The sequence below is a fragment of the Leptosomus discolor genome, chromosome Z (genome assembly GCF_034619465.1).
Source record: "Leptosomus discolor isolate bLepDis1 chromosome Z, bLepDis1.hap2, whole genome shotgun sequence".
NCBI lineage: Eukaryota > Metazoa > Chordata > Aves > Leptosomiformes > Leptosomidae > Leptosomus > Leptosomus discolor.
This window is the reverse complement of record NC_141419.1, coordinates 8,603,105-8,625,492: the sequence shown is the minus strand read 5'-3', so window position 1 is coordinate 8,625,492 and position 22,388 is coordinate 8,603,105. Positions and strand designations below refer to the sequence as shown.

At 42.5% G+C, this 22,388-nt stretch overlaps 1 protein-coding gene across 1 annotated transcript in view; it reads left to right on the top strand.

The window, feature by feature from the left end:
• ZCCHC7 (zinc finger CCHC-type containing 7) overlaps positions 1-22,388 on the top strand; it is a 110,715-nt gene that overhangs the window by 58,626 nt on the left and 29,701 nt on the right. Inside the window, exons 2-4 of the mRNA XM_086479825.1 lie at positions 13,605-13,648; positions 14,862-14,987; positions 16,170-16,340. Coding sequence (XP_086335951.1) covers positions 13,605-13,648; positions 14,862-14,987; positions 16,170-16,340 — 341 coding nt within the window. The remainder of the gene's footprint in view (positions 1-13,604; positions 13,649-14,861; positions 14,988-16,169; positions 16,341-22,388) is intronic.

Below are 22,388 nucleotides of genomic sequence, written 5' to 3'. Positions count from 1 at the left end.
TCCACTTCGCAGCTCCTCAAGACTGTTCGGAATGGGATTGATCTTCACAAGACCTGTGTTGGCTCAACTTCCCAGTACAAACTGTGTGCACCTCAGTGCAGGGTTCAGAGCACCTGCCGTGACATTTTACTGCTTTTCTTGCCGCCTTCCTCTGTGCTTACAGCCTAGTGAAAGGCGGTGGGAGTTAGAGAGTGTCTGTATTCTTTGTTTTTTAAGGGAGCGACGAGCTACCACACTGCTCAGGAAACTTGGTTGGTTGCACATTTTAAATGAGGCATTGATCATTTTTTTCAGAGATAGGACTAGTTGTTTTTTTCCGAGTGTTGGTAGGTAGAAACAGAATCCGCTTTGCAACCAGCCCTTTCATCATCGATTCAGACATCCCTTGCTCTTGTCCAGACGAAGGGGGAAAACCTGAATCAAAGATTTCAGAAATTATTGCCCTGACTAAGTTCGCACAGTAGAATCATAACTCTACTGCAGTGACCAGTGTAAGGGGCTTTCACCTGAGGTATGTAGGCTAAACTGATTAGATCATTTGGTTTTTATCAGAAAAGAATGACTCAAATCACAACTTCAGATAGGTTTCGGCTTTCTCAGATCAGTACAAACGTTTTCAGTCCCAGACGTGAAGTTATTGAGATGAATTAAATCACTGCATATTTTAAAGAATATTGCTGTTTAAAAATCAACATTGAAACCAAAAAAATGCTTTAATCTATTGAAACATTGTAAATTACATTTAAAAAATGTAAGTGTGAAGTGTGTAACTGTTTCCTACAGGAGCAGCAAAAAGTGGAGAGTTGCAGTATTTAAATTCAGGTAGAGCGAGTTTGTGTATAGTACGCCTTCCAGTTCTGTTAACATCAGGAAAAAGTGCTGTTACGTGTTTTAAGTGCTATTTAAAAAATAATTATATGCACCTTAAGTATTCAGTACTTCTGTTGTCTGATTCATTTACAGCAAAGGCTTCTTAAACTCTCAGAATTTAAATGCTTAAAATCAAATACAGAGCTGTGAGCTCTGCTTGTCCCCATCTGGCTGTTTTGTATCTTGAGCACATCAACACGGGCTGTGAAAATACTCGAGCAGCATTCACCAGGGTTAATATGGTGCTTAACCATTCAGGCACTTCTTCCTTGTCTCCTGTTTCTTCACCCTCAGTTGTTTATCCAAATGGACAGCTTGCACTCTTTTCAGTGACTTTTTTGTAGAACAGGACTTTTGAATTTGAGCACAGGTTGGTTGCAGCACTGTTATTAGGGCAGCAACGACATCCAGCACAAACTAGTTTTGCTTAATTTCTCTTAGAAAGTAGAAAGCAGAGCACAGGGTACATTATCTACGCCTAAAAGCACTACAGTTCTAGTTTAATGCTTGTTGGTTATTGAAACTTGGTTAGCAGTGCATTCAGAGCGTAAGTATTGCTATTGTCTAACTGCAGTTCAGCGGAACAGGGCTGACTTTTCCTCTGACTTTTACACATCTACGCTGTTACCAGCGATGCACGAGTTACGCGTCAGATGCCTTCATTTTTGGTGTCAGTGCTTTGGAGTAAATCCCAGTAAAATGCTATAACCGGTCCTCGGGATCTTACACAGACTCGGTGCCTCCCTTTCAGACTCCAGCGGTGCTGCACCAGTTTAACACACAACATTTTACCTTCCTGGCTGAAAAATGCGGAGCAGCCCTCCTGTTTGTCAGGGGCAGCTGCTGAGCGGGTGAGAAAGGAGCGAATTGCCTGGAAAACCGTCTGGCAGCTGGAGCTGGGCCGGCCGGTCCCAGCAGCTCTCTGCAGCCCTGCCAAAATGCTGGGCCGAAGGGCCGTAGGTCAGAACTGAGTCGTTCTGCCCATCCTTTGCACCACGGGGCCTGAGGTGCTGTCGCATCACTTCTCACATGCTCCCCTCATGTCATGCTGCATGGCGGTACTTTGGGGGGTGCAGTTGTCAAGGGCCTCAAGTGTTTGAAAAGCTCATCTTGTTAGAGAACTTAAATTTAGTAGATCTGGAAGAAAGCTGTCATTCATTACCGTAGCGTAATGAAGATCAGCGTTGGTTTTGGTAGAAGTGAGGGTTTTCCTGTTGCTATGGTATCTGTTTAAGGAGAAAGGAGAAAAAAAAAAAACCTCAACCAAAACCAACAACAAACAAACAAACAAACAAAAAAAGAAACCAAAACCACAGAGACAAGTACTCAATGTGTAGATAAATACCCCTTTAGTATTGTATGAGGCACTTTTGACCCAGCCGTCTCAGTGTCAATTGCGGTTACACTGCATCCTCCTCCAGAGTCAAAGGACTCCAGCATTTCTTCTGAAAGAATGAAAGATAGTCCCTGTACTAAATATACATAATCTCTTAAACATGGGGCCTGAGGATATGAAAAAACGCAGCGTGAGGACTTGCAATTTTTTGATGCATTGCAGGCTTTTGTAGAGAAAATTGACTTGCTGTTTCATTGGTAACTCTTTGGCCACAAGTAAAAGCCACACTCTGGAGTGGTGGTCTCCAAACGTTTTTGATCACATACATATATCAGGAAAAACATTTCTGAGTACACACCCCCAACATATGTGTATTTATTTGTTTAGAAATTGTATATATGTAGTACTGTAGTAATATATTATGTACCTTACAAAACATACATGGAATAGAAGGTAAAAAAAGGATGAGAAAAAGGTTAAGTAAACCCTATTTTAAAAATATTTTTTATTTTATTTATTACTAATAAAAAAGGTATTTTTTCCCCTGCTGTAGCAGAATGGCTTCCACACCCCCTGGAGTGCCTGCACCCTGCTGTCGAGACCACTGCGCTAGTGTACACGGGAAACAAGTGAAATCAGGGGTCTCAAATGCATTTTTTTTTTCCCTTGCTCCACTGAAACATTTGTAAATAAGCAAAAATTGAATTGTTTCACTGAGAATTGTTGTTTGCTGATTATGAATAGAGACCACATTTCCTTTCCTCACTTTCTCTTCTCTTTGGAAAGAGGAGGAAAGAGAGTAACTTCTTTTCTGCTGTGGTCCTTGTTGTAGGGACAAAACTGTTCTAGCCAGTGAGAATTAGTAGTTCCTTAGCAAGGCCAATTCATTTTTCATCACCTTTACAATTGTGCCTCTTAGTGTGGAAATTATGTGTTTCTGGAAAACTATGTTTTCTGTTGCGAGCAGAAGACTGGTGTGGAGAGGAAGTCCATCCTAGCTGTTTTCTGTTCCTAAGAAAAGCAATCTTTGTCGTGTGGAACAAAGTACACCAAAAAACGAGGACTGGAATGGGAAAGAACACTGTGCACTTTTCAGTCCTTTGTTCATTTCAATCTCTGCCCCTCAGAGCCTCATGGAAGGTCTTTCTCAGGAAGTATGACTCTTGGGGCCTCCGCAGCGTGTTAGTGCTGTTTGGTGCATTTATGTTTGAAGTGTCTACAGAGCTTCCCGGCGGGTTGAGAGCAGTGTATCATCTGTGCCAGGACAAACTATGACCTTCTATGACGGTGACTCTCGGAAGAGCTGTGACACTGCCTTGGTGCACGCTTACAAACCATGAAGAAGGTGTTGAGAAGATCATTGGGCTTCTTCCTTCTGTGAGGGGTGTTTGTGGTGCTTGCCTTCAGATACGGACTAAAGAATCTGCCTGTATCATCCTACGGTCATAAAATCTTAGGAAGACCAAAGTTAGAACAGAGTGTCAACACTGGCGTTTTCTTCTCATAAAATAACTGTGTGCTGTTACACACCCCCAGCTGCATCAGCGCTTTGTTGCCACTTACCGTTAGGGGTGCTGTGTTACCAGGTCACTTCTCGTGTCTTGGTTTCCCTGGAAAGTGTGAGTTTGAAGAAGATTTAATGTGGATTGGCAGTGTAGTGCCCAGGCTGCTGTGTGTATTCCTCACGTGTTGGGGAGGTTTCCTCGAGTAGACTTCTTGATCTATGGGAAATCCATAAAGTGACATTAATTTCTGTTCCAGAATTGTATCATAGATTCATGGAACCATAGAATGGTTTGGGTTGGAAGGGACCTTTAAGACCATCTAGTTCCGACCCCCTGCCATGGGCAGGGACACCTTCCACCAGACCAGGTTCCTCCCAGCCCCGTCCAGCCTGGCCTTGAGCACTGCCAGGGAGGGGGCAGCCACAGCTTCTCTGGGCAGCCTGTGCCAGGGTCTCACCCCCCTCAAGATGAAGAATTTCTTCCTAATATCTCATCTAAATCTCCCCTCTTTCAGTTTGAAACCGTTACCCTTCGTCCCATCACCACGCCCCCTGACCAGAAGTCCCTCCCCATCTTTCCTGCAGCCCCCTTTCAGCACTGAAAGGCTGCTCTAAGGTCTCCCTGGAGCCTTCTCCAGGCTGAACAACCCCAACTCTCTCAGTCTGTCCTCACAGGGGAGCTGCTCCAGCCCCCTGAGCATCTCCATGGCCTCCTCTGGACCCGCTCCAGCAGGTCCATGTTTGTCTTGTCCTGGGGGCCCCAGGGCTGGATGCAGCACTGCAGGTGGGGTCTGACCAGAGCAGAGCAGAGGGGGAGAATCACCTCCCTCAACCTGCTGGCCACACTGCTCTTGATGCATTGTAAGGTATTTGTTCCTTTTAGCATGAATATTTTCCAGGAGCTTCCTGCATGTGTCTTCTGTTCTTTGCTATAATCCTCAGTAGGATCAAAAAGAGGAACTAGAGATATATCCAACAGGATTTCGCCCATTCCAGGTCTCCTCATTAGCTTTAGCTGAAGCTTCAGTTCTGCTTTCTGAATAATGCAATCTCCTGCATCCTGGTTTTCATCAGTTATTTTGGGACTCCTTTCACCTGGAGGTAAAGACCGTGTAAATGCCTCCCTTGTGTCCTGTTCTAGTGTCCTTTTAGACTGCTCTTCATCACGTTAGAGCTCTGCACTGACTTTGAAACCTGCGAACCTTGTTGCTAATGTTACACCTTAGTGCCAGGGCATTCACATTTCCAGCTGTATCTTTAGAAGTGTTGAGGGTTTTCCTCCTTCATATCTGTGAAGCTACCACATGATGTGTAATATTTCAAAACCTTCAAAAGCTATAGCCAAGTAGTCTGGTTGTGTTAACAATTTATAAATTGCTTCTCTTAAGAACAGCAGAAGTGCCAAATCAGAATCAAGCCATGATGTCGAGTTGTTGTTATAGTTTGTTCTCTAGAGAGAGGTTAGTCACTGCAGAGTTCATTTGAATGCTCCCAGGAAAAGAACATGAAAGCACTGAGAACTGCCACCTTCAGAGTTGTTCTAGCATGACCATCCTGGATCTGCCTCATCCTGGACACCCCGTGGTGGTTCTTCCTGTGTTCCAAGAGCTGTTCTTCTCCCACGTCACTATGTGGGAGCCTGGTCTGACCTTGAGGGTCGAAGGAATCTTCGAAACGGGGGTGGCTTAGCTTGCCTTTGCCCAATGGGCCAGGTTATCAGCATGAAAGAAATTTGAGCTAGACTTCTAGCCTGTACCCCAAGACTGGTGGTTAGCTTGTGTTGAAATGTGATTCATTTTTTTTTTTCTGGGTTAAAGATTTTTGGAATTTCAAGACAAAAGTAGAGGCAAGTAAGAGACCCAGTTAAGCTTTACAAGTTTCCAATAGTCATCTACATCAGTATTGTTTAAACTCAGGAATTTAGTTCCATATTTCATCCTAATAGGGGCATCAGGAGAGCCATGCTGTTTTTCTAGGCTACAGTTGATGGTTAGTGGATTTAGGTTCGTGATTCACTTGAAGCATTTATGAATCATTTCCAAGGAGCCTTAAATCTGGATTCCTCTCCATTGTGGGGAGAGGCATAATGTTGTTGGCACGTCTCTTACACAGCTCCTTTTAGGCACAGTGACTTTGCCAGATCAGACACCACAAGCCTCAGCAGAACAAGGCTCCATGGACTTTGTTCCCTCTTTTGTATTTATATCTCCTTCATTCTATATTGGTGGAAAAAGATGCAGTATGTTGCCAAAATAGATTTCCAAGGCACAACTGTAGATTTTCTGTTGAATGGTACTTGAAGTGAAGCAATGGTAGTCTTCAGGCTCTGGCCTTACCCGTTGATTGAGTACCGTTCCAGCTGACTGTATGAAGGAATCTGTACAAGTCATCAAATCAATGTGTGCGCACTGGTTAGGCCTCTGGACCCTGATAGTTAACATTGATAACTGCAATAGGTAACACTCTTCTAGGGCTGATTAAGAGATGAAGATTCTGCATGGTTATACAGCTGCCCAAGCCCCCGGCTTCCCTTATGACCTTCTTCAGTGAAGTGTTGTGTTGGCACTGACAAAGTCTGCTGCGCATAACAATCACTTAAATGCAGAAATAGTCTTGGTGATGTTGAAGTTGGTACTAAGAATCAATTCTTGGCATCCTATTGATCCCGTAAGAAATTTCAGAATATCACTTCCACTGGAACTGAACCCGTGCAGATCTTGCAGTCCTCCATGCCAGGACGTTGACCACACTGCCCAAGCTCTGCTGGCAGTCAGTCCTATGGAGACTGGTTGTGGGGGAGGTTTACGGTAACATTCAGTTGGATTCACCGGAGTGAGCACTACAGGCGTGTTGTCAGATGAATGACACTAGAAAATGAAAATTATTATTCCTATTTTGAAATTATAATTGTATCTCAAAACAGGTTTTTTTTTATGAATAACTTAGAACAGTCTAAGGCCATATTTGGCAGTAATCGATCCTGAAACTTCCCTTTATTTTGTGGCTGTACTTTTGATTTTATCTCTGTATGCATTTTTTCACGTATAATTCTGAGTTAGTGTTTATTATGTTTCTCTTCACCAAGGATTGCTGGAATCTAAAATGTATTTAAGACAGCTTAATCAAATAGCTAAAAAGGCTTTCTCTTCAAAGTAACCTATTATTTCTTTTTCAGTCATATAGGAAATAGTCAAAAAGTGAATTCTTGATGCACCCGATGAGAACAATAGATTTGTGTTCAGTCTTTCCTTCTCTAAATTAGAAATCACAGTATAGACAATGGAATTTATAAATCATATATTATACCTTATTCTGTGGTGGGAATAAAATGTTCATATTTGCCTCCATTTCTCTGTTTAACTTTGACTGCTGTGAACACTAGGAAGAATAACCCTGCAGCTTTTCTTTCTTTTTTTTTTTTTCCTCTTTTTTTTTTAATCTATTCATTTTATACTTTTCAGACAGATTTTTCCCCGGGGTGAAACAAAGGTTAACTGAAATTTCCTCTGTTGTGTACCTGAACGAATCAGCAGTTTGAGAAGGAAATCCCATTGATGGGCAAAGAGAGTGACAGGCTCTATTTAAAGAATTCCCCCGACTGTGTGGTAGACCAACCATGCCATGAATTTAACTGTTCCTGTGGTCCCCATACTTGTACCCACCAAAAAGAGAGAAAAACCTACTTTGTTCTGCAAATGTTGCGCTAAGCTTTGAAAATCATGAGCCACTGAGTTTTGTGAATTAACATTACTAGCAGTGGTCAAGACTGGAGGAAGCAGGGTTTATAGCATGAGACAGAAAACAGACAGAGAATTATGTGCACTCACATAATAGAAAAGGCATGCTATGTGTTTGTGTCTTAACATGTCTCTGTGCATTTTAGCAATTTGGTAGCATGCATCTTCCTCAAGAGTATGATTTGCAGAATTATATTGTCTGTTGCTTTTTTCATTGCACATTTTTATTCCCACTTAGTGTATGAAACACCTTTCCCATACACAGCCGTAAGAATATATGGAGCTGAGGTAGATGCAAAAGGGCGTACACTTGGAAGAAAGTGCAGGATTTATCGTTGGAGAAGTTGTCTGGCAGTTCAGCTGCGCAGACAGGAGCTACGCGGCTGAAATGCAGTACGGGATGCCCGACATTCGATAAAAAGAGACAGGATGTGCTAACACCTGGGTGGGTTTGGTATTTCTTAATGTCTGCTTTAAAAATCCAAAGCGCGCATCTCTGCTTGGTTAATTCACGTGTATTAAACTTCATGACCTGTGGTTCTTGTTGAAAACTGCAGCTCTAGCCCTGCAGCGGGCCCCAGCCAAGCACGCTGCCTGGGGATTATAAGTACCATGTCGCAGCCCCCAACCGTCAGACTTTTCTTCTCTGGCAATGACGGTTAAGTCTTCTCCCATGGGTAATGGCTGCTGAAGTTTGCCTAAAGTTATTTAATAGGTCCTGGGTTGTTCTTTTTCACTTACACAGGACTGTTCAGAGGTGTGGAGTTTTTTGTTTTTAAACTCTGATACGCTTTTGACAATGCTACCTTCTTACGTTTTGATTAATTTCAAAATGGGTTGAGTTTTGTTGTTTGTTCACTGTCGTTTTTCCAATTTTGTGATGCTTTTCAAAAACATAATGCTAGATCAGATAAAGGTTGCTAAAAACAAAGTAGTGCAGGTATTTTCTCGCTGACAAAAAATGTGCATGTTACTGCACACATATATATATGTGTGTGTATATATATATATATATAAAAAAATTTTAGGTATGAAGGGGAGAGCCCTTCCTTGCCGTGAGAAAATTTCTCAGATTGAACTTCTGTCGATGATTACATAGACTGTTTTCTCTGTGGGAGTTCATGGATCTCTTTTAAAGCTGCATTAAAGAGATATTGACATATAATCCATTATAACAGCAGGTGCCTTGTTTTTAAGTAAATCACTTTTTTCTCATTAAAGCAAAGTTGATAAATCCCTAGAAGTGTCTAAGAAAAATACCACAGTTGATCCCATTCCTTCTGCACAGGGGTTAACTGAGTAACGGGGTGATGCAGAGAGGGCTGTGGCTGCAGTGCGTCTCCTCGCCTGGTGCCCTGGTCCGTGTTGGGATGGAGCTGGAACTGCGAAAAACAAGAAATCCGTGATGTGGGTCGGTGGCTGGTCTCCGAGGGCAGTGCTTGGAGGTCTGCTGGCTGCAGAGCTGCAGCTCCCTCCTGACAGCCACGCTCTGGAGCCCTGTGGACCTGAGCCATGCTGCGTCTAGGTGCAGCTTCAGAAGGAGCTTGAGGCAGCCTGAGGAGGACTGGCTCCCTTTCCAGACACAGATAGTCCTCGGTGGCTGTAGAGCATATATCGTTTGCTTCCAGAACTTCTGGTGACATCCATGTGTGCCTGTGTGTGCGTATGTACTTGGTGAATGGTACAAGGGTACTTGGAATACATCTTCCCAGAAGGGAGGGATGTGTAGTGCATCCTAGCGCATGGAAACCTGAATTCCTGTGCTTTGCAAAATCCGGTGTAGGGAGGCAATCTCGATTTCTGTTGTGGGACCCTGCTTGGTTGTTGTCACTTCATACCTCTGCTCCTTGTTTTTTGGACGAAAGGCTACTTGGACACAAGAAATGTGAAACTCATAGCAAATTACATTACAATAAGACTTGAATCACTTTGGTTCAAGCAGAGACAGGAGTTTTCAGATATATGTAAAATGTTACAGTGTGAAATTCTTACAGATCTAGGTAATTTGTAGGGGTTTAAGGCTTATAATGTTAATATGTTGTTCGTTACTTCAGTAGCAGCAGAAGCTGTGTCCTGACATGCTAAATACTGTTCAGAGAGATGTCTGAAACAGTCCTTGCCACAGAGGTCTTACAGTAGAATGTAATTAGGGTTCTGTAATGTGCTATATTAATTAGCAGTCAAAATCCAATTTTTAAAGCCCAGCTTTGAAACGTATTTGCCCTTCAGGCCACATATTGTACTGTCACAGCTTGAAGCAGCCTGTTTCACTGAAGTGATCATAAAATAAACGAAATAAAATACATGTCTGTGTGTATTTTCCAGTTAGAAGGAAAGAGGGGATGACGGCTTGCCTTCCCCTTTTAGAAAATTCAGTGTTTTATTTCCCAAGCCAAATGTCCATGCTCCACAGTTTCTCTGTGTTGTTAAAGGAGGTAATGAAATAAACCATTGCAGGGCAGGCTGAACTTGCACGGAGAACAGCTCCGATGAGCGAAATAGAAGTGTGACTTTTGGTGGGGTCAAAATCTGTGCCGGGCTGAGCCCTGACTGGCTGGGGTAGCCTGCTCGGCTGCTGGGATCATCGGCAGTACAGCAGATAAGGAAATCTTCTGAACAGTTTATTGATTGTTTTAAGTCAGTTTTTTGTTCTGTGGAAACGAATTGTTCCTCCGGGCAATTTCAGGTTTTGACTGCTGGTCCTCGTTCTCCCTCCTCCCCTCCTCTCCCTTTCTGGAATGAAAGAGGGGAGGCTTGAATGCACATTGAACAGCGGTCCTAAATCTGGCTTCACCGTGAGCGCTGCTTAGAAATTTACATTTTCATGCTGGTAGAGGGATACATGTGAATCTCAATGATCCCTCAAAATTTTTCTTTAAATAAAAGCAAAGCTGTTGCTTACCATTTATCCTATTGTATAGGGGCACAAGACAGCCAAAGTGCAATACTTGATAAAGGAGGAACCTTGCACAGAGCTTCTGTTTTCATCTGAATGGTGTAGATTTTGCATACTCTTCTTTCCCTTCTCTTCTTCCCTCTTCTGCAACTTAAAACCATTTTTTCAAAGGATAAATACAAGAAGCTTGTATGACAGAGTCAGTTGTATTTTTTCAGTTGAAGTACAGAAATCAATATAATCTTAAAAAGGAGATTTCTTCTAACAAATGGAGATGAGAAAGCATAAAAGCACATATTTGTTGAAGATATTCAGGGAGGATTTTATTAATACACTGCAAAAACTCACAGGACCCTTTAAGTTATGTAAGTTTTGTGTATCCAGGTTCTCCACAGAAAAAGAGGAAAGTCTTGACAGAGATCATCTGAATAGTTTTTGAACTTTCTTAAGAGCAAGAATAAAGTACTCACAGCCCCATTCCTTAAGGCAGAAATACACCCTCTGTGTGTGTGTCCATCTGAAAAACAGACACACACCCTCTCCATCCTGGCAGGAGTCTGAGGCTGCTGGTTGGGGTCGTGGGGTGGCAGAGCATCGTCCTTGGGCACCCCAAGGTGGTGAGGGGTGCTGGCTCCCCATCTGCCGCAGGGGTTGCGAGCTGAGCCACTGCCGTGTTCGGGGGAAGAGCTTCTCCAAATCTGTGATCCCAGACCTGTCACCTGTGTGACTCTGAGTGTTATGGGATGAAAACAAAGATTATGGGTGCTACAGACCAGGGAGAGGGTGGTACAAGGGAGTCTTCAACACGCTGATGGAGGACGAGCTGAGGGCAGCAGCAGGGTGGGTGGGCAGTGGAGTGGCCAGAAAGCCAGCTCAGAGGAACCCACAGCCACCCAGAGACCCGGAGTGCCCCGTGGACAAGTTAATTAATCCAAATAAGCAAACTAAATCATAGGGGGACAGGAGGTGTTTGTCAACTTAAGCATGGTTTTGTGATTTATTTCATGATTTAGTGCCAGACAAAATGCTGTGGTCAACGAGAAAAATCATTTCTGTGTCCCTCTAAAGCAAGATTTCAAATTGGTTGCAGAAGCATAACTCTTCCTATGTATTTCAGTCTGAAGAATTCGTTGTGGAGTAAAAACAGAGCCTTATGCAATCTGTTGTGACTTAGACTTAACTTTTAGGTCACTGGACGGATTCAGTAAAGAGAGATTTTGTTGCAACATTTCATTCAGCATAAAAGCTCTTGTATTTATTTTCTGATTTGAGTGTTTTCGTTTCTAGCATTAGTGATATTTGAATCATTGTGTCATGGTTTTCCCCTGTGCATCAGGGGAATTTGACAGTGAAGAAGAGAAAGTTAGTTGGTTTGTCCTCAGGCAGGACACGCCTAATGATTAACAGGAGTTAATTCACTGATAATTTTGATCTGTAACCTGTCAGCCATTCCGCATGTGCCCTTCTGTGAAACGCGGCGCTCGCAGTACTGATTGCCAGGGCAGAGTTTTGAATTACAAATATCTTTCTCTTTATGAATGAATTTCCTTACCAGGCTTCCCAGGAATAAATCATGCACTCAAATATGTCTGTGTGTTTCTTTACTTCTAATGACTAGACTCCGAAAGGCCTAATTTTCCCTTGGGTGTACCCACAACTCACTTCCACCAAAGAGAACTGATGCGATGCTGTCCCTTTCCGTCCTCTCTGCTGGGAGCCGAGGATCAGGGAGAGGCGGTCTCCGGGGTGCAGCACGGTCCCGCCTCCATTCTGGTAATGGCTTCTTGCCCTGAGTGGTGCTCGGGCAAAGGATCTGTCGGGTGCTTGCACTGGAGTTCTGGCTGTGGCAGTCACTGTGCGTACCATGGCTTAGGTACCACATGTCATTCAAATGGTTTTACAAGGAGGCCAGTTAACTCATTCTTAATGTTGCTGTGGTGGCTGTTAGCATTGTTGGCATTAGTGAGTGTTGAAAATAAAAATATTTCAGAGTGCTGTTCAAGTGAGAGCAGAAAGTGTTGGCCCCGACTTTTGGATGAAGAAAGCAGAGAGCAGGTATTACGCTCTAAAGCACACATTGCATGTTTGAGTGGCGTTCCTTGTATCCAGATACTGCATTACACACTTCAGCTGAAATTACTGACTTTTTCAGTAAAGGAACGGTTAGACATGACCTTGTAGATGGTATAATCCTAATTGCTAGTCATCTGCCTTTATTGGAAATGAACAGTAAAATCAAAATCAGTTGAGTAAATTTTTACTGGGTTTTTTACTGGTTTTAAATTTTGATGTTGTGATTTGTGTTAATAATACATGTAGATGCTTCAGGCTTAGATTGTGGGAACAGGCTGGGACAATTTGCTTTAAAAGGTCTGCAAACACACGGGATTAATTTGCGCAGAAGTTGTAACGGTTACTGTAAGGGTGTAGGTAAGGTGAGCTCCTCCGCTGACATGAATCCTCCCTTAATGATGAAAAAGATGCTGTGGTGGTACAGCTGTCGGCACAGGGAGAGAAGTAAGCAGTGTTGACATGCAGAATTTTTAAACAGCTGTAACTGCATCCCTGTTCTTTTAGCTTAGTGCCTTTTATTTCCTTTTTGATTTTTTCTTTTTACTTCTGCCAGCCCAAAGGATGTGCGTGAGAAGGTTATGGTGTGGCAGCTGATAATTTAGTGTGTCGTCCTGATTTATTGCACATTAGCAAACCCTGCTTTGAAATAGAGTTACTTAGCTCACAGTCTTAGTTGCTGTGGTTATGCACAAAGTCATTTTGGCATGCTCGCTGTCAGAAAGCAACGCTGAAGACCTAGATTATGCGAATTCGTGAGGAGGAAGAGTATATTTTATGGTGTACGTTGATTTCTTGTTCATGCGCTCCCACTCTGGCAGCCTCTGGACTTGAGCTGGGCATGCACATGAGTGCAGGCAGAGGTAGTCCAAATGTCTGGAATTGGAACCTTTGGAGTCCCTGCCTCTGAAGAAATGAAGTCCTTGCCTGAATGTATACCCTGGGGGGCAGGACAAGAGGGTGGTGTCAATTCTACCCGATAGCTGGACATGTGCTGGTTTTAAGGTGAATCAGGTTTGGTGCCAAGCAGGATGATAGCTTTCCTTTGCTGAAGAGAGAACTAGTTTCTCCACTGTGGTACATTCAAAGTATGTTATCAGTTCCAATAAGTGCAGTAATCATGATGTTGAATATATTAGAGAAAAATATTAATATAAATTAAATATAATTAATTTTATTCCTGTTTTTCAGGAGAAGGTGATGTGGACTGGTCCATCTGTAATAAAGACTTAGAGGTAACACAGACTACCAAATTGTTCCGTAATTGCTTTATTTTTATGTTTGTTAGCAAGCAGAGCAAGATAAATAGGATTGAAAAATCCATCTGTAGCTTTTGTGTGGAGTCCTCAGCAGTATCCTCGCAAAGGCAGGCAAAGGCTGAGCCCTTGTACAGCCAGAAGAGGTTCACTTGTTAGGGCAGGCACACAAGCAGAGCAGACGAGGATGCCGGTAACCGGAGCGTCTCTGCAGACTCTGCAAGGAGGAACTCAGCTCTTCCTTCCCCGTCTCTTCAGAGACTGGAAATTGTTTTGTGGCAACTAAATCCCGTTCCCACAGGTGGCACACGCACTGTCCGTGTCTGGTTAGCCTTCCTGCACTCCCAGGGTCGGACTCAGTCGGGAGCTGGTATGGTTGGACTCTAACCTGGAGTACTCGTGCAAGGTGCCATAGCACGCAGGAGGAGTAAGCTTCGGCTGTAAAGTCCCAGCTCCTTCGATTTCTCTTTCCAAGGTGCAGTAAAGCTTACATAATCAGGTGACATTAACAAATTCTTTCCATTAAGAGAAGTGCTATTTTTGTACTTCTTCCGTTCACTCATCCAGAATTTTATTTCAGTTTTTAAAAATTGTGATGTTTACTAAGCCACAAAGGTTGAAGATAGGATTTTCAGTTCTGCCTGCCTACACAGAAAGTATGTGTGAGGTCACAGGGAGAGAGAGAGTTGTTTGCAGCTTCTCTTTTTTTTCTTCTTTTTCCTTTTTAAATCTTTCTTTACAATTGCAAATTGCAGATTTGGTTTAGACTTGTATAGCATTGTACTTTGTGCAAGAAGTTTCCCTTAATGTGTGCAAGGGAACATGTAACTTGCATTTGCAATTATGTTTGTATTCTGGGAAAAATTCATATTCACTGTGAGATGGCATAGTGAGTAGAAGTAACTTGACTAATAAAGGGAAAACAATCCTCGTAACTGCAGTTTTAAGCAGCAAAAAAGAATGTCCCAAAGTGGAAGTTCGAACGAGACAGTGCTTTTCTTCTACACAATGCAGGTTTCTCCATAACAGAATTACCCAATTCAAACCTGTATGTGTAAATTGTGCTTGTAAAAAGTTAGGTTTCTAACTGAACACTACCAGCAGTGACCTTTGCAAATTTCCAGTTCTAACAAATGCTAAACCACAGAATCTCAAATTATCTGAATGTGATTCTATCTTCATGTCTCACCAGGCACAGATCTCCAACTACGCAAGCGTGAGGCACACCAGTATGCGGTACTACACGGCTGATAAAAACGTTACCTGTAGAAATTGTGGTAGACCAGGTCATTTGTCCAAGAACTGTCCAACTCCAAAGGTAAATGCAACACTTAAATTACTTACAAGTATAGCTGTTTTTTCTAATACTCTTGTGCTTGCCATTAGAAGCATTGCTTCAGTGGTTTATTGTTTTGTTGAAAGGTTACTCCAAGTTGAAGGGTAGCTTGCACAAGATCAGTTTACTATGTAAAAGCGGCTGTCTGTGTTGCAGAGGTCATTGCTTTTATTGTTTTCATGAAGGAAAAAATCTGTAAGTATAAACTGAGCAAAAAGAGAGTCGAATACAATATAGAAACATTTTTTTCATATTGTAAAACCAGTTTTAAGATGTAAAATGTTTTTCAAATGTATTTTCAACAAGGAGAACCTAAGGAATCCAAAAATCAGCCTTAGTAAACGAATGAAACCAGGAACTTACACAATGAACCGCGATGTAATCAATGTTAAAAATTATAGACAAGATAATATTGGAAGTAACTTTAAGCATCTCAGATAGATGCCAAATATTCAGAAAGTTTGCCTAGGGGTTAGAGGCTTAAAAATAGGTCACTATGCTGTGAAGAGGTGGGGGCAGTTGCATGAGAGTCTGGATTTACCAGTACCCACCACAGAGTCTGTAAAAACCTCCTTCCCAGAGGCTGTTGCCCATGCTGAGACTGGGAGCGACTGCCTCCTTCCCAGCTGAGCATGGCGCCGTCGGTACGGCTGTCCCTGTGGTCCCTCAGGTCAGCTGCCCAGCTGTGTCCCCGCCGCGCTCTCACCCACCCCAGCCTGCTCGCAGTGCAGCCCTGCGGTGCAGACCGTCCTCACCAGCCAGTCCCGTGTGTCGCGTTACAAACTGTCACGTTCAAACAAGTGTTCATACAGGGTGCCCAACACTTCTGCTCTGAGTGAAATACACTTTCTGGTGTAATGATTATTTTTGCTGTATTCACTGAGCAAATAATACGGGCACTGGGCATTTAACAAGTGCTTGTGATGCAAGGTCCAGACCAAAAAAGCATAGGGAGCCTATGGAGTTGCAGCTTCGAGTTTTACTCTAGTCACAGTCTTCCTTCACTTCGATTCCTTGATGAAATATAACATCTCTGCAATTCCTAGTGAGCAGTAGACATCTATTTGGGGTAGTTTCTTCTTCGTCTTTTGATTATCTTTTTTTATTCCTTTAATCTTTTGAAACATTCTCACTTAACATAATTCTTTTTTTGTTTCTCCCTAGAAAGTTCCCCCTTGTTGCTTGTGCGCAGAAAGAGGTCATCTACAAAACAGTTGCCCAGCACGTTTTTGTTTGAACTGCTGTTTGCCTGGCCACTACTTCAGGGAATGTCTTGAGAGAGCCTATTGGAATAAACACTGCAGTCGCTGCGATATGAAGGGGCATTATGCTGATGTGAGTATAGCCCATGGCAAAGAGCTGAAGCGTTATTGTTCTTATATCTGTCAAAAACTGAATTTACACTGACTGCAGTCTTTTCGTATTTTCTGTAATTTTACATAGTGCGTATTTCTGTAAGCATATGAAAGTATTGTAGTTAGTCATTACCTAGCATATCACAGTTTTGGTGAAGAAAGGTTCAAAGAAAACACACTGGAGCAGTGTAAGGACTCAGTCTTTAGTTTGGTTTTGTCTGGTTTAGTTAGGGTGGAGAAAAATGTCCTCACTTCTGTTGAACCAAAGGTGTAGGGAGGTTGAAATTAGGAGACACGTTGTGCTGCAAGCATGCCAGCAAGAAGTAAAGAATAACTCTGACACTCCAAGAGTTCCAGATCTGTGGTCATTTCACTATGATCACATATTCATCAAGGAAAATATTATTAGAAGTTTAAACTGGTGTCTAAATGGATTTGGGAAGTATTTATAACTGCGAAGTATTTTGTGTTGCAAATGTACTTTACGAACACAATGGAAACTGTACAGTTTATTTCTTGTGCAGATATAGGTGAAGAAAAATTTTAGATGGCATTAGCTTATAAGGAAGCAGGTCTAGAACCATAGTCGTGTGCCTTAGCTCGGTTTCTGCTTGCTTTTCGGCAGAGTCCTCTATTATTTATGAACATGCAAGAAGAAAGATAATGATGAAATTAATTGTCTCTCTACTGCCATATCCCTATGGACAGGCCCATCACATACATAGTGTAAGAGAATTTGTAAAGCAGTGGAACAATTGCAAAATTGTGTGCTCTACTAATAAGAGAAAAACTGTCCTAGAAATATTTGATATCTGGAACCTACTGGTGTTTTGTCTTAATCCCGCAAGAACCACACTGATATTTTCAATCTTCATTACTGTCATTCAAAACCCAACTTTTTCTGCTTAGAGCAGCTCACGCAGCTTGGGTGGACATTGGTCCTGTAGCCAGTCACTCTTGACTCCTTGTTTGTATTGTGTTGCGCTGCCTCCGTGTCACAAACACTGGAGATAAACAAGTACTTAGTGCAGATGACGATCTCCATACCGTACCTAACAAAAGCATGTTTCAGAGGTGTTGGCAAGCCTGCGTCTGTATTCATAGTGCAAATGGTTCTGTCAAGTGGGAACGTGGAAGCGCTCCTTCTGCCTCGCTGCAAGACTGGATGTTCAGTGTATTTCCCAGCAGATGCTTGGCTGCTTGTTTCAGGTTGAGCAGCACAATAGGAGAAGGGCTTCCATTTATTTCACAGGGGAAAGGAGGCCCCGTAAGACATGCACATTCTGCTGTTAGATTTTACGGAGCATTCAGAGTTGCCTTGGATAACTGAATGAGTAACTTTGGCACCAAACCAGGTATGGAAATATTAAAAATATTCAAGTACTGTAAGGATACAAGGCCATCCAGATACAGTGTGTTCTCTGCACTGAAGACTGAGTGGGAGGTGAGGTCATGGGACTTGATTTGGCTGAGACTTTTTTCCTCACAATTTTTATCATTTAAATGGTACCATTATGGAAACACCCTCTTCAGTGCATGGTCTTAAAAGTATTTCTTCAATTCTTCTGAATGCATTTTGAAACAAATAGAAACTGTTTTGCTCTTGACAGTCTGCCCAAAGCTGTTATTACTGCTCGTTAGTAGATGGAAGAAAGATGGAGAGAGGCTTTATACCAGGGCTGGTAGTGACAGGACAAGGGGTAACAGTTTCAAACTGAAAGAGGGCAGATTTAGGTTAGACATAAGTAAGAAATTCTTCCCTGTGAGGGTGGTGAGGCACTGACACAGGCTGCCCAGAGAAGCTGTGGCTGCCCCCTCCCTGGCAGTGCTCAAGGCCAGGCTGGACAGGGCTGGGAGCAACCTGGTCTGGTGGAAGGTGTCCCTGCCCATGGCAGGGGGATTGGAACAAGATGGTCCCTTCCAACCCAAGCTGTTCTATGATTTTATGGTACCACACAGTAACTTAGGTCAGTTCTGTACTAATTGCCAGGAATCCTGGGTGCGAGGAATATGATGTCATGCACCACTGCTGCATGCTCTGGAGGAAATGTAAAGATTTGGAACAGGAGCATTTAAAATTATTACGAGCATCATGGAGCCTAATTAAAAGCTTCTTTCAGTATTTCAAAATTCACATTACGTATGTATATTAACAAGAGGATTTTTGTAACAGCTCAGGGAATTCACAAACCAGCAACTTTTGTTTTATTTTTCAAGTATGGTGTACCTCAAAGCTAGACACCACTGGTTTTTACATTTTTGCTTCCTGGGTGAATAATTTCATGTCAAGTTTCAGTGCAGTATTTTGGCGAGAATACAAAAGCGTTCTTTAACATTCTTAAGAGAGCGTTCAGTTCTATAGCAGTTGGAATTTTGGTAGAAGAAATAAAAGAGATTGGCAAAACAAGCAAAATTTTTAAGATTAGTAAGTATATTTAAAGATCTGTGGGATTACAATCAGGCAGAAGTGATTGCAATCACTTTGTGGGGTAAAGTGACGCTAGAACACTACACTTGGAAGGGTCTTGTATTCAGGTACTTTTGTGTGTGCGTGTACAAAGTCCTTCCCAGGTAGTCTTTAAACGTGTGCTTCTCGTATAGAGACAGTGCTGAAATGAATTTTAAAAGCATAAATCAGGTGAAGGTAATGACTTTGCAGCACAACCCTTAATTCGGTTTAGTAGGAGGTTAAGGTGTGACTGTAACATGAAGACTTGTCTTCATATTTCATAAATACAGGTAAAAGACTTACTGTACCCTTTCTTTAGTTTCCTTGTGGCTTTTTGGTAGCAGTCGTGGTTATGCTGAAGGACTGAAAAGAAAGATCAAAGTTTTTTGTAGGCCTTTGAGTTTGATATGATCTACTAAAATAAAACACAGATGAAAAATAAAGTGTGATTAAACATGTTTTTATAATTTTTTAACCTTGTATGGTATTATGTCCTAGAAATTCAGTCCTGTACATAGCAATTAACCTTTTATGCTATTTTTTTTTTCTCAAATTAAACCCAAAAAGGTGAGGATAAAAGGCAAGCTGTGGTAACATCAGCATACATTCCTACTTCATTTTCTATCTAAAGATATGTTTTAAATGTTTGTCTTCCAAATACAGCTGTTTGATTCCCTGAAACTTTGGGGTTTTTTTGAAATTCAGAAGTATTTGAATCTCTTTCTAAATATCTCCTTCTGACCTTTATTTCTTCTATGTGGTCAAAGAATGAGAGACATCCTGAGAAGGCCTTCTCCTCCCTTTCACTGAGTATAGAAGTTTGTCTGAATAACTCTTCTACCTGGTGAAGCTTAAGTTTCGTACCCTCTGTCATTACGTTCAATCCCCATATCACAGAATCATGGAATAATTGAGTTTCAGTGGGAGGGCTGGCCCTGTGGCTTGACAGTCAGATGTGAGAGATGTCCCTTCACGTGCTTTCCCTTCGTGTCCTTTCCAGAGAGGGGCTGTGGTTTGAACTGCTCGAGTGTCCATCCTGCTCCTGCTATGAGGAGTTTGGGAAGGAAGACTGAGAGTTTCTTACACATTCACCACAGACAATGATATCTGGGATATGCAAATGATGGCCAGCACATTTGGGAGTTTACTATTTCTGTTGGTATTTGAATGTTAGAAATTTACATTTGGTCTTCCTCTTCTAGCTGTACTTCTGCTTATAGCTAATGTGTACGCGGTACCGTTACTTTAAAGAACGTGAATGGCATGTGTCTGGTAAGCAGTTAGACAGAACTCTAATCTTAAGTGTCTTTTCTTTGCATCTTTTGCCACCTTTTATATTTTACACATTTTGTGAGGCCAGTTCTTGTAAAGTAATTTTCTTTTCTGTAAAGAATTATGAGCCCTCTATCATCCCAAAAATTTGAATTCTACCTAATTTGTGTAGATTATCAGCAACATCACAACATGTATTTTTTCTGCTCATTTAGGTCCACCTTAAGTCCGAAAGGTTTGTCTTCGCACCTTTCAGGCAGTTCTCTTGTGCTCCTGCATGGCCGGCATGAGGTTACCTGTGCAGTGAATCCTGGAGTGTAAGAGCAGGGTCTCGTCTGCCCCGTCCTTGGGCAGAAAGACAGCACGGCAGAACTGCAGAGCGCAAAAGGAAGGTCGTGAGTCTACGCAGCAGAGTCAGAGAGGTTAGGAGAAATAGGAAGGTGTCGTCTGAAAACCTGATGTCTGTGTGCAAACAAAGAAAACAGAAGGGATCGTAAACTCTGGCAGATTAAATGTGGAAGTGCAGAACTGAGGCTGAAAGAATTTAAGGGGCACTTTGCAAAGGAACCAAAACCAACAGTAAATCTTTCTTCACATCAGAGCAAGAAGCCAGTAAGGCCAACAGATGATCAAGACACGAAAGAAACACTCAGCCAAGATAAGGCTATTGCTAAGAACCTAAAAATATTCTTTTGGCGTTGAGCGTTCATAGTGGAAGAAACCAGGGACATTCCCACACTGAAATCTTGCTTTGTGGAGGGAATTGTCAGAGAATCTCTCTGAACCTGAAGAGAATGTTAGGGTTACTGCTAACCTGTGAATACTAATCCGTTACCAGAACTGGATAACGATTACCCAAAGGCTTTAGAGGAACTGGAAAGTGAAATAGGCAGATTAGTGATGGAAGTGGGTAACGTTTTGCTTTGTGCCTGATTGATTGGTGGCAGATACAATGACAATTTTTGAAACAGGTCCCAGGGAGAGCTGGACAACCGGGCCTGCCAGCCTGACATGCCAGCCAAGCCGATTACCAGACACTGCAATAGCAGCGGCATGTTGGAATGGATGTATAAATATGATATACATGGGAGGATTCAAGGTTGCTTTTGTAAAGGAAATCCCACTTCTCAGAAATCTCTGGAGTTCTTCAAAGGAGAAGGTCGACAAGCATGTGTGTAAACACGATCCAGTTGACATAGTCTACAGTTTCCAAAAGGCGTTTGACAAAGTTCCTGACCAAAAGCTTTTAAGGAAACTAAACAGGCATGGAATAAGAGGATAAAGGTAGGGTATGCTAGTGTGACATGGAAAAGGTTGAACAATAGGGTGACAAGATTTGCTGAGAAGACTGAATTATTTAGAGTGTCAGTGCTGTGAGCTGACTGTGAAGAACTGCCCAAGGGCTGTAAGAAACAGAGGGAGAGCACAATAAAATGGCGGATGAACCTGAGGGATAATAAATATAAAGTGCCCAGGGAAAAATAATCCCATCTTTGCATGTGGGATGATGGGCTCTGAGTATTACTGTTTAAAACTCAAATTTTAGAGCTATGAGACACGATCCCCAAAAAAATCAGTTCAGTGTTCACAAGCTGTGAAAAAAAGCTGGTAAAACATTAGGAATGACCAGGAAACCAATGAACACCTCAGTGCAGGTTTGGTCCCTCTCTTCTGCACCCATCAGCACAGCTACAACTCTTCAGCCTGGAAAAGAGATGACAGAGGGAAGGGTCTGTAAAGAGCTTGAGAATCATCCATGATGAGACACTGGTTAGGGATCAGTTGTTCATTGTTTCTTCCAGCACCAGAATTAGAGGACGTCTGACAAAGGCAGTAGGAGCTAGGTTCAGAAGAGACAGAAGAAGGTGACTCTTGGTGCAGTCAGTAGCAGACCTGTGAGACTCCTTACTGAGGGATGCCGCAGATGCGGAAAGTCTGCTTAGGTTCCAGAGGAGACGGGACCAGATGATGGAAGAGAAATCCAGGGAAGGTCATTGAACACATGGAAGCTTCATCCAGCTCGCGCAGTCATTGAGCTTAAAACAGCTGGGTGTGGAAGAGAGTTAGGAAAAGGGTGTGTGCTTGCCCTGTCTTTAAGCTCCGTGAGGCGTCGGCTTACAGCCGTGGTTAAAGTCCGTAGGTGGGTGGTCTGGCGCAGTGTAGTAGTCATTGTTTTCAGGCTATGTGAACTGATCATGGTAACAGGTCCTTATGTCTGTGCTTCTGCTAATTACATTCTGTAAAGAAAGTCCTCTGCGGGGCATTTTATCAAACACCTGAAAGTGTTTCACCAAGCCCAGTTACTGC